This window comes from Otolemur garnettii, unplaced genomic scaffold (assembly GCF_000181295.1).
Source record: "Otolemur garnettii isolate 467f Iridium unplaced genomic scaffold, OtoGar3 scaffold00007, whole genome shotgun sequence".
In the NCBI taxonomy this organism is placed as follows: domain Eukaryota; kingdom Metazoa; phylum Chordata; class Mammalia; order Primates; family Galagidae; genus Otolemur; species Otolemur garnettii.
In genome coordinates this window covers 15,260,540-15,274,107 of record NW_003852402.1, presented here as the reverse complement: position 1 = coordinate 15,274,107, position 13,568 = coordinate 15,260,540, and the positions used below count along the sequence as shown (strand labels likewise).

Below are 13,568 nucleotides of genomic sequence, written 5' to 3'. Positions count from 1 at the left end.
TGAGCTATAGGCGCCGAGCCTATTTTATAACTTATTAAATTTACATTTAATTGCCTGGCACGTAGCAAGTGCTCGATAGGTTGCAGCTAAAATCCAAACAAAATGCAGCCTCTGTTCTCTCATTAGTCTTAATTAAAAACATTGCTATTATTAACCCCATTTTGCTTTAATAAAAAGTTCTGGGATTTGTTTTACATCAGTGTCAACTGAAGTGCTAATTTTATCTTTTTAAAAATATGGTTCTTTGAGACTACTATTGATTGATTAAGAAAAACATAGGCCAAATGAATTTTTGTTAGTGGTGCAGTTAGCAATCATAAACACATCCTTCTGCTTGGGTCCCAGCAGGAGGGAGTGTGCTGTGCCCATGGGATCATTTGGCTAGACATGAAATCAAGTACAAATGGAAAATTTTTCATCTTCTCTCAACTTTGTGAAGTATTTGACTTAACATTTTCTGTAGGAGGCAATTTTAGTTATTTTTACCTGCCTGACTGATGGCTGGCATCATAGAACTTTGCTTTAATTCTAGACTTCAGAGGTATCAAGCCTTACAGGAAAGTTAACTCTTCTGGCTCCAGGTAGGATGGGCCCAGCCATCCTTGGCCTTGGGCAACATCTCCCCCTTACTCAGGAAACCCCACTTAATAATGGTGCATGTGGGTCTCTCTCTCCCTCTCTCTGTGGCCCAGGTACCATTACTATGGCATTGCCGTGAAAGAGAGTTCCCAGTATTACGATGTGATGTATTCCAAGAAAGGAGCTGCCTGGGTGAGCGAGACAGGCAAGAAAGAAGTGAGCAAGCAGACAGTGGCATATTCACCCCGGTCCAAACTTGGAACATTGCTGCCAGAGTTTCCCAATGTCAAAGATCTAAATCTGCCAGCCAGTCTGCCTGAGGAGAAGGTAACCACACCTGAAGTGATTGCTTGGGGTGGGTGGTTTCCCTCTCTACCTCATACTCTCTCTCTCTCTGAGAAACACTGAGTTTAAAAATGAAAGATAGAAATCTAAATAAAGTATGAACTATAATTAATAATAATGTATCAGTATTGGTTTATCAGTTGTGACAAATATACCATAGTAAAGTAAGATGTTAACAGTAGGGGTAACTGGATATGAGGTATATGGAAGCTCCCTGTGTTATCTTTATAATGTTTCTGTAAGTCCAAAACTATACTAAAATTTAAAAGTTTATCTCTTTCTCATCTATCCCTGTCTATCTTTCCATCTAGCTACTTACCTACATACTTGTCCTATGATGTTACACTGTCTCATTTCACAAGGAAAAAACTAGTTCTGTCTGAATTGCCTTTCACAAGATAAGTCTGTTTGCCTGTGTGCTGCAGGGGACTTGTTGAAATCATAGTACCATAGACAAAGAAGATTTTATAGATGTAGTGAATCAGATGATTTTGATCATAGAGTATTTGGAGCAAGTTACTGAAAAGACAAAGATGAATCTTTAATTGCATCGATCTTGATGCAGCCCAAGCTCTAACGTGTATCAAGTGTCCACTTAGTCTCCTAGTTTACACTAGGGGCGTGGATGCAGTGGAGAAGGAGACATGAATCCTGCTTTCAGGAAGGTTATAGTCAAGCAAGGAGATGGACACTTGTGTAAGCAAACTCTAGTTTATGTAAGAAGCATGTCTGTGCTCTGAAATGAAGCAGATGAACTTGCTTCTGTAAAGGATGCTTTAAATCTAAGAAGCAGATAAACATTTGTCCTCAAATTTGCTTTGGTCAATAAACACAAAAACAAACTTCTTGCACCATGGTTTAAAAATTCTTTAATAAATGAATAAAAGGTTTTTTTGGCTAAATGGAGGGTGGAGATGAAATTTTCTTTGCTTTCTTTTCTTTGACATTTCCAAATGTCTTATGAGGATTTTGGCAGAAGCACTTCTTATAAATACATGTCAGATTTTAACTTTTTAAACTTTTCAGTATCCTAGCCAATGAGACCTTAGTTCAGTACATCCTACTAAATGCTACATGCCAGGCACTGTGCTAGGTACTGGCTACAGAAGCATGAATAATATGCCATTTTCATTTTCCTAAGCCCACAGTCTCGGGTGGAGGTGAGGAGAGGAATGGAGGTGGAGAGAAAAACCACCACTTTTTGTATCATGGGGTGAGTGCTGTGACAGAGAAACACTCAGGTGCTATATGAGCACAGAGAAGGGAGCTGAGTGTCAGAGAACAAGTGTTAGGTGAATTAGCCCCTCAACCCAAGCCAGGGAATAAAAGACCCAAAAAACTGAAATTCCAAAGGCAGCAGCATTGTATATTAACCTATGCCTTGTTGTTGCTTCTCCACCCGCCCCTACAGGTCTCTACCTTTATTATGATGTACAGAACCCACTGTCAGAGAATACTGGACACTGTAATAAGAGCCAACTTTGATGAGGTAGGTCAACAAGGGCTGAGCTGTGACTGCCATGCATTAAAATGTAATTGACACTAGCTCCTATTTCATGAGCTGCTGCTAAGTGCATAGCCCCTTCGTACCCTTGACACCTGGTAGCTCCCTTAATCCTTACAGGGATCCCATGCAGCAGGTATGATTATCATCCCATTCTACGCATCTTAAATGTGTGCAGCAGCTGCCATGGCCTCTTCCTTGACTTAACTGGGGAACCACCTCCTGCCCTATCTGCGCACTGTGAACACCATTTTACCAGCATATCCTTATACCTAGAATCATAGATTCAGAGAAACTAAAGAAAAATTTTATATATACATATTTTTTTAATTTAAAATGCCTGGCTATTTTTTATTACAGTTGTCATTGTTGTTTAGCTGGCCCAGGCCAGGTTCTAACCCACCACCCTAGATGTATGTGGCTGGCACCATAACCACTGTGCTAGGGGCGCCAAGCCAAAACTTTTTATATTTTGGATTTAATCTTTCCCTGAGACTCATCCACTTGGTTGTATTTGGAGTTGGCTATCCTTTATTCTCAAGGTCTGGTCCATATTTCCATCAAATCCCACCAGCAGGGCCATATTTAAATCCAAACAATGTAAGAAGTCCATTTCATTTTTATTTGCAGGTAAGGAAGGGAGAGTAGAAAATGAGAAAGGATTGAAGCACAATAACCAATAATACAGTTATATAACCATTATTTTTTGACAAAAGATAATGTAGCCTCTAAAAGGGCTATAAAATTCCAATAGTTATTTGTGGAAAAGATCTTGGAGATTCCTTTTGTATGTGTTGGGGGTGGTGGTACTGTTGAAGGTGCAAGGGTATAAAAATGAGGGGTGGTACAAAATGTTCTCCCATTTTCTTCTGCCTTCCCTCCACTGTATCTTACATCAGCCATGTTTACTGAGCATTTACACTGCCCTTGGCTCTTAGACACAGCTCCAGAAGGGACAGCAATGTGCTGGTGAAGAAGTACTATTCTTCCTTCTGCCGACTTTTATCCTCTAGATTTCTAAAATATCCTATAAAGTCTCCCAAATTACTTGAGCAAGAACTTCGGTGGATTTTTTTTTCCCCTCTCGAACTGTGGGAATATCTTACATTTGAAAGATCACTGAGATCAGGGCAAATAGTGATTCGTGACTAGAGGAGACTCTCCGCTGTAACAAATCTCCAAATCTTAACACACTTTAAAGTTTCTTTCTCAGTCATGTCTCAATCTAACGTGGTTGTTCTTGGTTGGAAGGCTGGTTGCTGGGGATGGTTTGGGAACCTAGGCTCCTTCCACACTATGGCAATACTCTTCCCTAGAGCCTTGGAGGCCTCTTTGTTCAGCTGATAGTGGGGCAATAAAGCTACAAGGAAGGTATATCCCTCATTAGCCTTGTCAGCCCAGAAAGAGAACACATCACTTTTATCCATATTCCATTGGCAAGAGCTGGTATCATGGCCCCACACTGATGCAGCAGTGGCTGGGGAGTGTGGTCCCTCACTGGGCAGCGGCTCACATATACTGCTGTAGAAGAGAAACTCGGTTTCGGGAGGGATGGTTGTGTCTCTCTGCTGTGATGACTAACAACAAAACTAGTGGCAGTCCTCCCTTATGTTCATGTATAGCTTTATTTATCTCAGAACTCACTCATCATTTCATTTCACTTAATTCCATTTGCTGAATTCCAACACTGAATTCCTAATGGTGCCACTGGAGAGATGAGTAAGACACAGTCTGGAGGTAGGGAGTGGTCTGCAAGCCAGCAACTAGGATATAGAATATATAGTGAGAGACCCAGACACTCAATGAGGGCCAGGTGCCCCCCTGGGAAGAGTGCCAGACTTGGGTTCAAGAGCTGCTTCTGCCTTCCATGCCAGTTCTTTATCTTAGAAAGGAAGGTAAAAAATATCATTCCCACCTGTCTAATTTGCAGGATTACTAGAAGGAGGAGATAACACAAAGCCTGGTAAAAGCTCTTTGTGGACTGTAAAAGGTCATACTAATTCTTCTCTTATCAGACACAACCAAAAAGTTGAGAGACTTGCCCCACGTTACTAGCTGGTTGACTAGCTGCATCCAAAGTTGCCAAAGTTGCAACTACATCCTTTAGTCACCTGACACTTTTAGTCCAATGTTCTTTCTTTCGGCTCCACTGGCAGGAATATTTGGTGGCTGTTTTGGAGATGAACATGGGTTCATCCTACCCAAGCCCAAAAGAAAGATGCATGGCTTTCTCTTTCAGCTGAGACCAGTCATTGGTAAATGGATGCTGGATGCATCTGGTACACCTTGACTTGGTAGTCCTCTTCAGCTAACTTCTGAGTTGCCACTCTTGAGCTTTCCACTCTTCTCCCTCCTTCCTTTCTCACCTGGTTCTCACCTGGAGGAACCAGTACCATTGGACACTAAATGGCCTAACATGCAGAAAGTGAGAAGGGAGTTCAAATCTGGATAATGAAAAAGCTTCATAGGAAACTAAGAACTGATCGGGGTTCCCACACAGCTTGAACAGCCTTTAAACTGACAGCTGCCTGCTAAAGACACTGATTTTTCCACAGATTTGTTTTAACTTACACAACAGCTGATCTCTTCCAGACTTTGCTAGAAATTGACTGCTCATATAAAAGGCGGGTAGGGCCTCATGCAAGCAAAGCTGAGTAAGGCAAATGAATTCAGATTCTACCAACTCAGGAATCTACGGGGCAGAGTTTCTTACTCAGAGTTGGAAGAATGGGCAGGAAAGCCCAGGACCTGATGTGAGGGATGTGCTGGAATCAGGGCATAGTGGGGAGTCCTCTGGAGGGCAAGCACTTTGTCCAAGAGGTGCAGCCATCTCCAGGCCCAGGCCAAGGCAATAGTCAGCCACCAGGTGTCTTAATGACACCTTGACAGATGAGCAGAGCCGCTGCAAGGATCCTGGCTGGGTGGCATTCAGAAACTTAGCCAGGAGTGTCTCAAACACTTAGGGCAGTGTACCAATTTCTTAAGCCTAGTGATTCTAGAACCTCCATGATATAATAATAATAAGCCAGGTGCAGTGGGTCATGCCTGTAATCCTAGCACTAGGGGAGGCTGAAGTGGGTAGATTGAGCTCATGGGTTCAAGATCAACCTGAGCAAGAGCAAGACTCTCTCTCTAAAGATAGCCATGCATTGTACTGGGCACCTGTAGTCCCAGCTACTTGAGAGGCTGAAACAAGAGAATAGATTGAGCCCAGGAGTCTGAGGTTCCTATGAGATACGTGCCATGGCACTGTACTAAGGATGAGAAAGTAAGAAATAGTAATAGCAGCTAACCTATAACACGTACTTTTTAGGAATCTACCAAAACCTATGCAGTAAATACTACTTTTATCCCCATTGGAAGAAGCCCAATTATCATGTGAAGAATAAACCAGCCACAAGACTGTGGAGGGGCTGAGGCACACAGGCTCTCTCTCATCCATTCCCCAATTGACTGTCTGGCTTTGGGAAATGAATGTCTCTGCAAACGAGAACAGTGATTCTCAGCTGTAGTACTAGTATGACTATTAAATGAGAGTACCTTTGCAAAGTACCTAGCATATAGTAGGCACTCAATATGAAAGCCCACGGTGGTAATAATGCCAGCTCCAAACTATTAGACCAGAAGGGCTATATTATCTCCCATGTTGTATTAGGACTGACTTGGGGAACCAGGGATGTGAGTGATGGTACATAGGGCTCCTCTGTGGGGGAAAGAAAGATGCATAGTCCAGGATCCAAGTCAAGCCTGTTGTAGTTTATAAGAATTCAGCATTATGTCTTCCCCAACTTCGAGACAGGCTGCTCCTCAACTGAAGATGCGCTGAAGTCCAGATAGCATGAATGCCATTATATACCAACTTAATGGACCTCTACTGTTTCCTTCCACATCCCTTATATTTTCCCACCCTCCACCCCCTATTCTGCTCTCTCCTCCACCTCCTACTTACACACACACTAGAAGGTACAGGGGTATCTTTGCACATTCACCCTGCTGTCCATTCCATAGCAACATGGCTCAATTTCCTGGTCTCTTCCTGGTAAGATGATAATTGTACTTTTGAGCACCTACTCTGTTCTGTTCTGTGCTTGTGGTATGGGGATAAAAAGAAAAAGTTACACACTCCATGTGCCTATATAGCTTACTGCCCAGATAGCACCAACTGGCCAAGGATCTTTGGGAAATAGAAGAATTTGGGTATGAAAAGGCCCATTTATTTTACCCAGGTTTAGGCACAAAAATTTGAACCAGGGGAATTTTGTGCATGGCACTTGAACGGCTCCCTTCAGCCACACTCCTTTTATCTGCAACTCCCTTCCTTCCCAGAACACCCAGGGGCCCCTGAAATATCAGTGGGCTCAAAGGATAATGAGTACTAATGCTCCAAACTTTTCACAAACAATGGCCCACTTGCCCTTCTTTAAACGCGTCCCAGACCACAGTAAGCATTGCCAGGGCTGATGGATTCATGTATGGGTTAACGTGCTGCTTCTCTTCTGGACAAGGAGGCCCCAGGTGGCTGGGGTGCAGCTCCAGCACTGGGTGTGCTGCACATGGGCAGGCAGAAGACTCAGGGCAGGAGGAACTCCAGGGCCTCCTATAGCATGCCAGGCTGGGATGGCTGCAGGGGAAGTAGACAGCACCGTAGCCTGGGTCAGCCTTGGTGGAGTCCCAAGGCTCTGCCCTGTGTAACTTCATGGTTCTTCTCTCTGTGGGTCAATACAGGTTCAAAGTTTTCTTCTGCACTTTTGGCAAGGAATGCCACCCCACATGCTGCCCGTGCTGGGCTCCTCCACGGTGGTGAACATCGTTGGCGTGTGTGACTCCATCCTCTACAAAGCTATCTCCGGAGTGCTGATGCCCACCGTGCTGCAGGCTTTACCTGACAGGTGGGCACACTTGTTCTTATCTCCCCTCATGGCTGGTCCCCACCATGGACTGTTCATGCTTCTCTTTCATTGATTATAATCATGCACTGTCCAGGGGCCTGCCTTGTAAAGATGGTCAATATTGGACTTTCAAATATTAAAGTTTATTTACATTTTTGAATATAAATAAGATTTTAATATCTTGAACCATTCATGTGGTTCAGAATTCTGAAGGTATCATATTTGGTATATAGTGAAAAGTATCCCCCCCAAACACTCCTGTTCCCCACCTACCCCAGTCCTCTCACCAGAGCATCAAATATAATAATTTTCTTGGGGGGGGGTCCATCCAGATTTGCTATGCACACCTAATCAATGAATACAACATGCTCTTTTTCTCTTTCTTTCTGGAACAATAATATACTATATAAACTGTTCTGTGCCTTGCTCTAAAAGAAAACAACTTAATCTTAGAGTTTATCTTGGATAGTTTTCACACCCCTCCAGATGCTCCCTCCCACACTCCATGCTGCCCTCTGCCCAGTGGGGCAAAGGGTGGGGTATGTGGCAGCATGGGTCACCTCACAGGGCTCCTCTCAGGGAGGGACGGAGGAGAGTAAAGTCAGGAGATTGATTCTATGGCTTCCTCTCTCTGAAGCTGCCTGGGGCTCAGGTCCTAGGGTTCTGCTTCCTTCCTGGCAGACTTTCTATTTCCAGGTTGTCCTTTGGGCACAGAGTAGGAGAAAGCCCACTGCTTCAAGCCTCAGGTTGCAGCATTTTCCCTTTGTAACTTGTCCCCTATAAAAAAAAACTCTCCCACCTTCAGTGGCATCTCTCTCTTCTGGGAACTGTTACAGGAAGGATTCATATCACTCTATAAGGAATTTCATCTAATTTTTTAAGTTTTATAGATTGTATTTACATTTTATTTATTTATTTTATCTTATTACATTTTTTGAGACAGTCTTACTCTATTGCCCTGGGTAGAGTGCCAGGGCATCATCATAGCTCACAGCAACCTCAAACTCCTGAGCTTAAACGATTCTCTTGCCTCAGCCTCACAAGTAGCTGGAACTACAGGCACCTGTCACAGTGCCTGGCTAGTTTTTCTGTTTTTACTAGACATGGGGTCTCATTCTTGCTCAGGCTGGTCTTAAACTCTGGGCTCAAGCAATCCACCTGCCTGGGCCTCCCAGAGTGCTAGGATTACAGGGGATTACAGGTGTGAGCCACTGCACTTGGTCTTAAATTTTTTAAATTCATAATATTTTCTTATTGTCCTTTCAATATATGTAGGATCTGTAATGATGCCCCTTTCTCATTCCTGATGTGGGTAATTCATGTCTTCTTTTCCTTTTTCTTGGTCAGTATGCCTAGAAATTTATCAATGTTATTGAGGTTCTTAAAAAAAAACAGTTTTTGGTTTCTTGATTTCTCTGGGTTTTTTTTTTAATTTATTTTATTTTGGAATGTTATGGACATACAACAATTTTGGTTACATGCATTATTTTGGTGTAGTTTGAGTCAAGGTTATAATTGTATCCATCCACAGGTAGAGTGGATTGTATCCATTAAGCATGAATTTACTCATCCTCAACTCCCTCTAACCTGTTTGATTTCCATTGCATTTTACTACCATATTTACACACTCGTGTGTTGATCATTAAGCTCTTAATTTAAAAGTGAGCATATGTGGTATTTGTTTTTCTGTTTCTGTGATACTGGAGACCACCTGTCTAAGTAAAGTATCTGGTTTCTTACTGTTTTTCTGTTTTCAACTTTATCAATTTATGTTTTTATCTTGTTTCCTTTTTTGTGCTTTCTTTGGGTTTATTTTGCTCTTTAGTTTCTTTTCTTTTTTTAGACAGGGTCTCACTCTGTTGCCTGGGTTAGAGTAGTTTACCACAACCTCAAACTCCTGGGCTCAAGTGATACTTCTCCCTCAGCCTCCCAAGTAGCTGGGACTACAGGCATGTGCCACCACCATGCCAGCTAATTCTTTATTTTTTTTGTAGAGACAAGGTCTTTCTGTGTTGCTCAGTCTTGTCTTGAATTCCTGAACTTAGGTGATCCTTCCACCTTGGCCTCCAAAAGTGCTAGGGTTATAGGCATGAGCCACTGTGCGTGGTCTTGTTTGAGTGAAACTTTCAATCATTAATTATATATATCTTTACTCTTCTTTTTTTTTTTTTTTTTGGCCAGGGCTTGGTTTGAACCTGCCACCTCCAGTATATGGGGCTGGCACCCTACTCCTTTGAGCCACAGGAGCCGCCCCCTATCTTTACTCTTCTAATAAAAACATTTAATGTTATAAATTTTCTTCTAATTACTGCTTAGCTGCATTTCACAAATTTTGATATGTTGTATTTTCACTTTAGTTCAATTAAAATATTTTCTTCTTTCCCCTATAACTTCCTTTTCAATCCATGAGTTATTTAGAAGAAAACTGTCTAATTTGCAAACATTTGGGAATTTTAAAGATATCTTTCTATTAATACATTCTATTTTCATTCTCTTGTGGTCAAATTACACACACTGTATAGTAACCATTTTTTAAAATTAGTTGAGACTTGTTTTACACTCCAAAATATGGCTTATGTTGGTGAAAGTTCCATGTGAACTTGAAAAGACTATATATTTTGATATTATTAGGTTAAGTGTTCTATAAATGTCAATTTTGGTCAAGTTAATTAACACTGCTGTTTACATTTTCTTTGTCCCTACTGATTTTCTATTTATTCCACTGATCACCAGTAGAGGAATGTAGGCCTCTCTAACTGTAATTACAAATTTGTGTATTTCTAACCATTTCTCTTCACGTATTTTTGAAGCTTATTTTGAAACTCTGTTGTTAAGTACATACAAATTAGAATTGTTATGTCTTCTGGTGAATTGACTCCTTTTCATAATGTGATGTCTTTTTTTTAATCCCTAATAACATCTCTTATTTAGAAGTTTACATTGTCTTGTAATATTATAGCTATAGCAAATGTTTCTTTTTTTTTTTAAATTAGTGTTTGCATGGCATCTTTTCCCTACCCTGATACTCTGTCTTAATGTTTGAAGTAGATTACCTGTAGCCAACAGAATGAGGTCTTTTAGTCTGACAATTTTCCTTTTTAGTTTCCAGGACCTTTATCTTTAATGTAATTAATTGTATGGTTGGATTAAAATCTTCTATATTGCTACCTTTTTTCCTTTCATTGTGCCTGGTTTTGAGATAATTATTTTTTATCATTCCATTTAGCTTAACAATTGGCTTTTTTTTTTTAATACCTCTTTTAAAAAAAAATTAGTAGTTGCTTTGGGCTTATATGTCTTTAATTATATCAGACCTTCAAATAATATACTGCTTCACACATAGTGTAAGAATCTTACCACAGTATACTCTCAGTTTGTGCTATTGTCACACATTTTGTTGTTATATGTGCTATAAACTCACAAAATATTGTAGCTATTTTTGCTTTAGACAATTATCTTTCAAAATGATTAAATATATAGAAAACAGTCTTTTATATCTACCTTCATTTTAATGATCCTTGATCTTCATTTCTTTGTGTAAATCTGACTTTCTGTGTAATATCACTTTCCTCTGCCTGTAAAATTCTCTTTAACATTTCTCATATTGCTGGTCTAGTGGTAATGAATTGTTTCAGTTTGTTTGAAAAAGTGTTTCTCCATTTTGAAAGATTGGGTATGGTATTCTGAATTGACAAGCTTCTGTTTTATTTTGTTTTTAACACTCAAAGCATCTCACTGTTTTTGCCTTGCATGTTTGTCCTTGGTACAACTTTGCTCCTCCGTATGCAGTGTGCCACTTCTCCTTAGCTGCCTTCAGATTTCCACCCTCTGTGGTTTTCAGCTATTTGACTATGATGTATCTGTTTTGTTTTGTTTGAATTCTGCTCGGGGTTTCCTGAGCTTGGATCTATGTTTTGATGTATTTCATTAGTTTGGGGAAATTCCCAGACATTGCTCTGTTTTCTCTCCTTTTTCTTCTTCCGGTATTTCAGTAGCAAGTATGTTAGACCACTTGATATTGTTCCACAATTCTTGGATGCTGCTTTGTGTTTTTTCTGTACTCATTTTTTTCCCTTTGTGTTTTGGATTGGGTAATTTTTATTGACCTAGCTCCAGGTTTACTGATTTCCTTGTGTATGTCAATGCTGCTAATGAGACTATCAAAACACTCTTCATCTCTGTCACCATATTTTGCTTTTATTTTCATTTTCAACATTTCTTTTTTTAAAAAAATTTGTGTTTTTATGAAATTCCTCATCTATTTGTGCTTATTGTTTACCTTTTCTGTAAAAGCATTTAACATTTCTCATAGCTATTTTAAATTCCCTATTTGATAGTCTGGTTGTGTTAATTGTTTTATCTCTTGACAGTATATTCTTTTTCTTGATTTTATCTTATAAGTTCTGATTGACTGCCAAATAGTGTGGAGAACAGTAGAGACTGAGATAATGGTAGAGACTGGGGATGTCTCTTCTCTGGGCTCTGAATGGAATGTGAGGAGTTGAGGCAGTCTATCCAGGCGTTTATTGGGTTTGGGTTTTGTTGTGATAATTACCTTCAGTGTATCACCAGATTCAAATTCTTCTGGGTATTCTGTGCTTAGGCTGGAAGTTTGTTAGTTTTTTCCTTCAATATTCCTGCTCTACCTTCATCTTCAGGCTTTCCCTATGCACCTCTGTTGTAGTTGCTTGAGACTTAGTGTTTGTTATCCTGTTTGGAGCTGGAAGTGGGAAGCCTTTCTCTTTTATCCTGACTCCGTGTCAGTCTTATGGAAGCCTTGTGGTTTTGGATCTCAGAATAGGACATTTTCAGTGATCCTTTCCCATCCAGAGATAAATCTAGAGTGGTCTGAGCCCATGATGGTTTCTAGGGTTAGAGAGCTTTTTCTTTTCATCCTTCCCCCACCTACAGTGTGTCTTTCTTATTCCCTGGGGTCAACAGTGTCTTATGCCTTCCCTTAGCCACTTGAAGCTTTTGTTCCTGAAGGGAGAAAGGTCCAGGGTAGCTTAGTGCTTTTCCCCAGCAATGGCTGTGCCCCTTCTCCACACACGCGTGTCTGAGAAGGGCTCCCTCTGTTCCCTGCTCTTACTAGGAACCTGGTGAGGTATGTCAGCACAGCTTGTGAGCAGATGTGAACCTCCTTGGTATTTGTGGCTCTCAGAGTTCTGTATTCTCATGCTGGTTCACACTTGAGCTTTAGCAATTTGTCAAAAATGTTAGCAGAATTCCTTTTACCCACTTGTGGGGACATCCTGCTTTCTTCTCCCACTGCAGGTGAGCCAGTCCCCAGGTCATACTGTCTTTGGAGGAGCCTGTCTTCCCATAAAGCCCAGGCTAATTGGTTGTGACCTCAGCTCTCTGATGGTTTTAAGAAAAGTTATGATTTTGTAGATTATCTGGCTTTTTCTCATTATGGTATGAGTGCTGCTCTTCTCAACTTTCCACATTCTCAGCAGAACAGAAACATACCCATTATAGGCTGACAAAAGTTACCTCCAGGTGGGATTATGAATAAATTTTAGTGTCTTGTTTTTCTGCATTATTCAAGTGTTCTATATTAACACTGAATTTCAATTTTTATAATCATACGTATATGTACATATCCTGTATATGCTATACCTAGGATCCATGTAGGCTTTATATTATTAAATTCTTTCTGTGCATTGATCTCAATTTCTACTTATATTTTGTACCAAGAAGGAACCACCTAAGGAATCAGTCAAACATACCTTTATAAGAAAGCTTCACATTCTTCTATTTGTGTTTTATAGGTGTTAAACACACACACATACACACATAGCATTTGCAGTTTGTTATAAGGCAGTTTGTGGGGTAAAATGAAATGCTAACCCCTGCCTTCCTGTCTATAATTAACTTCTTTTTACAAACGTGTAAGTTGAAGCTTAAAGGCTGAAGTGACCTGTCAACCTTCACCTACAAATAAATGAAACAGCCAGGACGCAAATATTCATTCATTCATTCACACATTTGTTCATTAAAGAATTGTTTATTGATTGGTACAACGTGCTAGGCACTGTGCCAGGCCTGGAATATAGTACTAAATAAGGTAAACATGCTCTCTGTCCTCATTGAATGTCTGCCAGATGAGACCTTTTTAAAAATTGCATAGTTAGATAATTGCCACTGTGATCTTTGGCTCACAAATCCAGTGCCCTTTCCATTAAATCACAAAGACAAAACTAGTCAAAAGATCAGGCTCTGTCTGACACAGTTTTCATAGTTGTATACAG

At 40.5% G+C, this 13,568-nt stretch overlaps 1 protein-coding gene across 3 annotated transcripts in view; it reads left to right on the top strand.

Annotated features, from left to right (window-relative positions):
- Positions 1-13,568, top strand: part of RFX4 (regulatory factor X4) — a 163,925-nt gene that overhangs the window by 96,383 nt on the left and 53,974 nt on the right. For all 3 annotated transcript variants that reach the window (XM_003783278.2, XM_003783279.1, XM_012801248.1), the window contains 3 exons: positions 693-906; positions 2,336-2,413; positions 7,154-7,317. In XM_003783278.2, the coding sequence (XP_003783326.1) occupies positions 693-906; positions 2,336-2,413; positions 7,154-7,317 (456 nt within the window). The remainder of the gene's footprint in view (positions 1-692; positions 907-2,335; positions 2,414-7,153; positions 7,318-13,568) is intronic.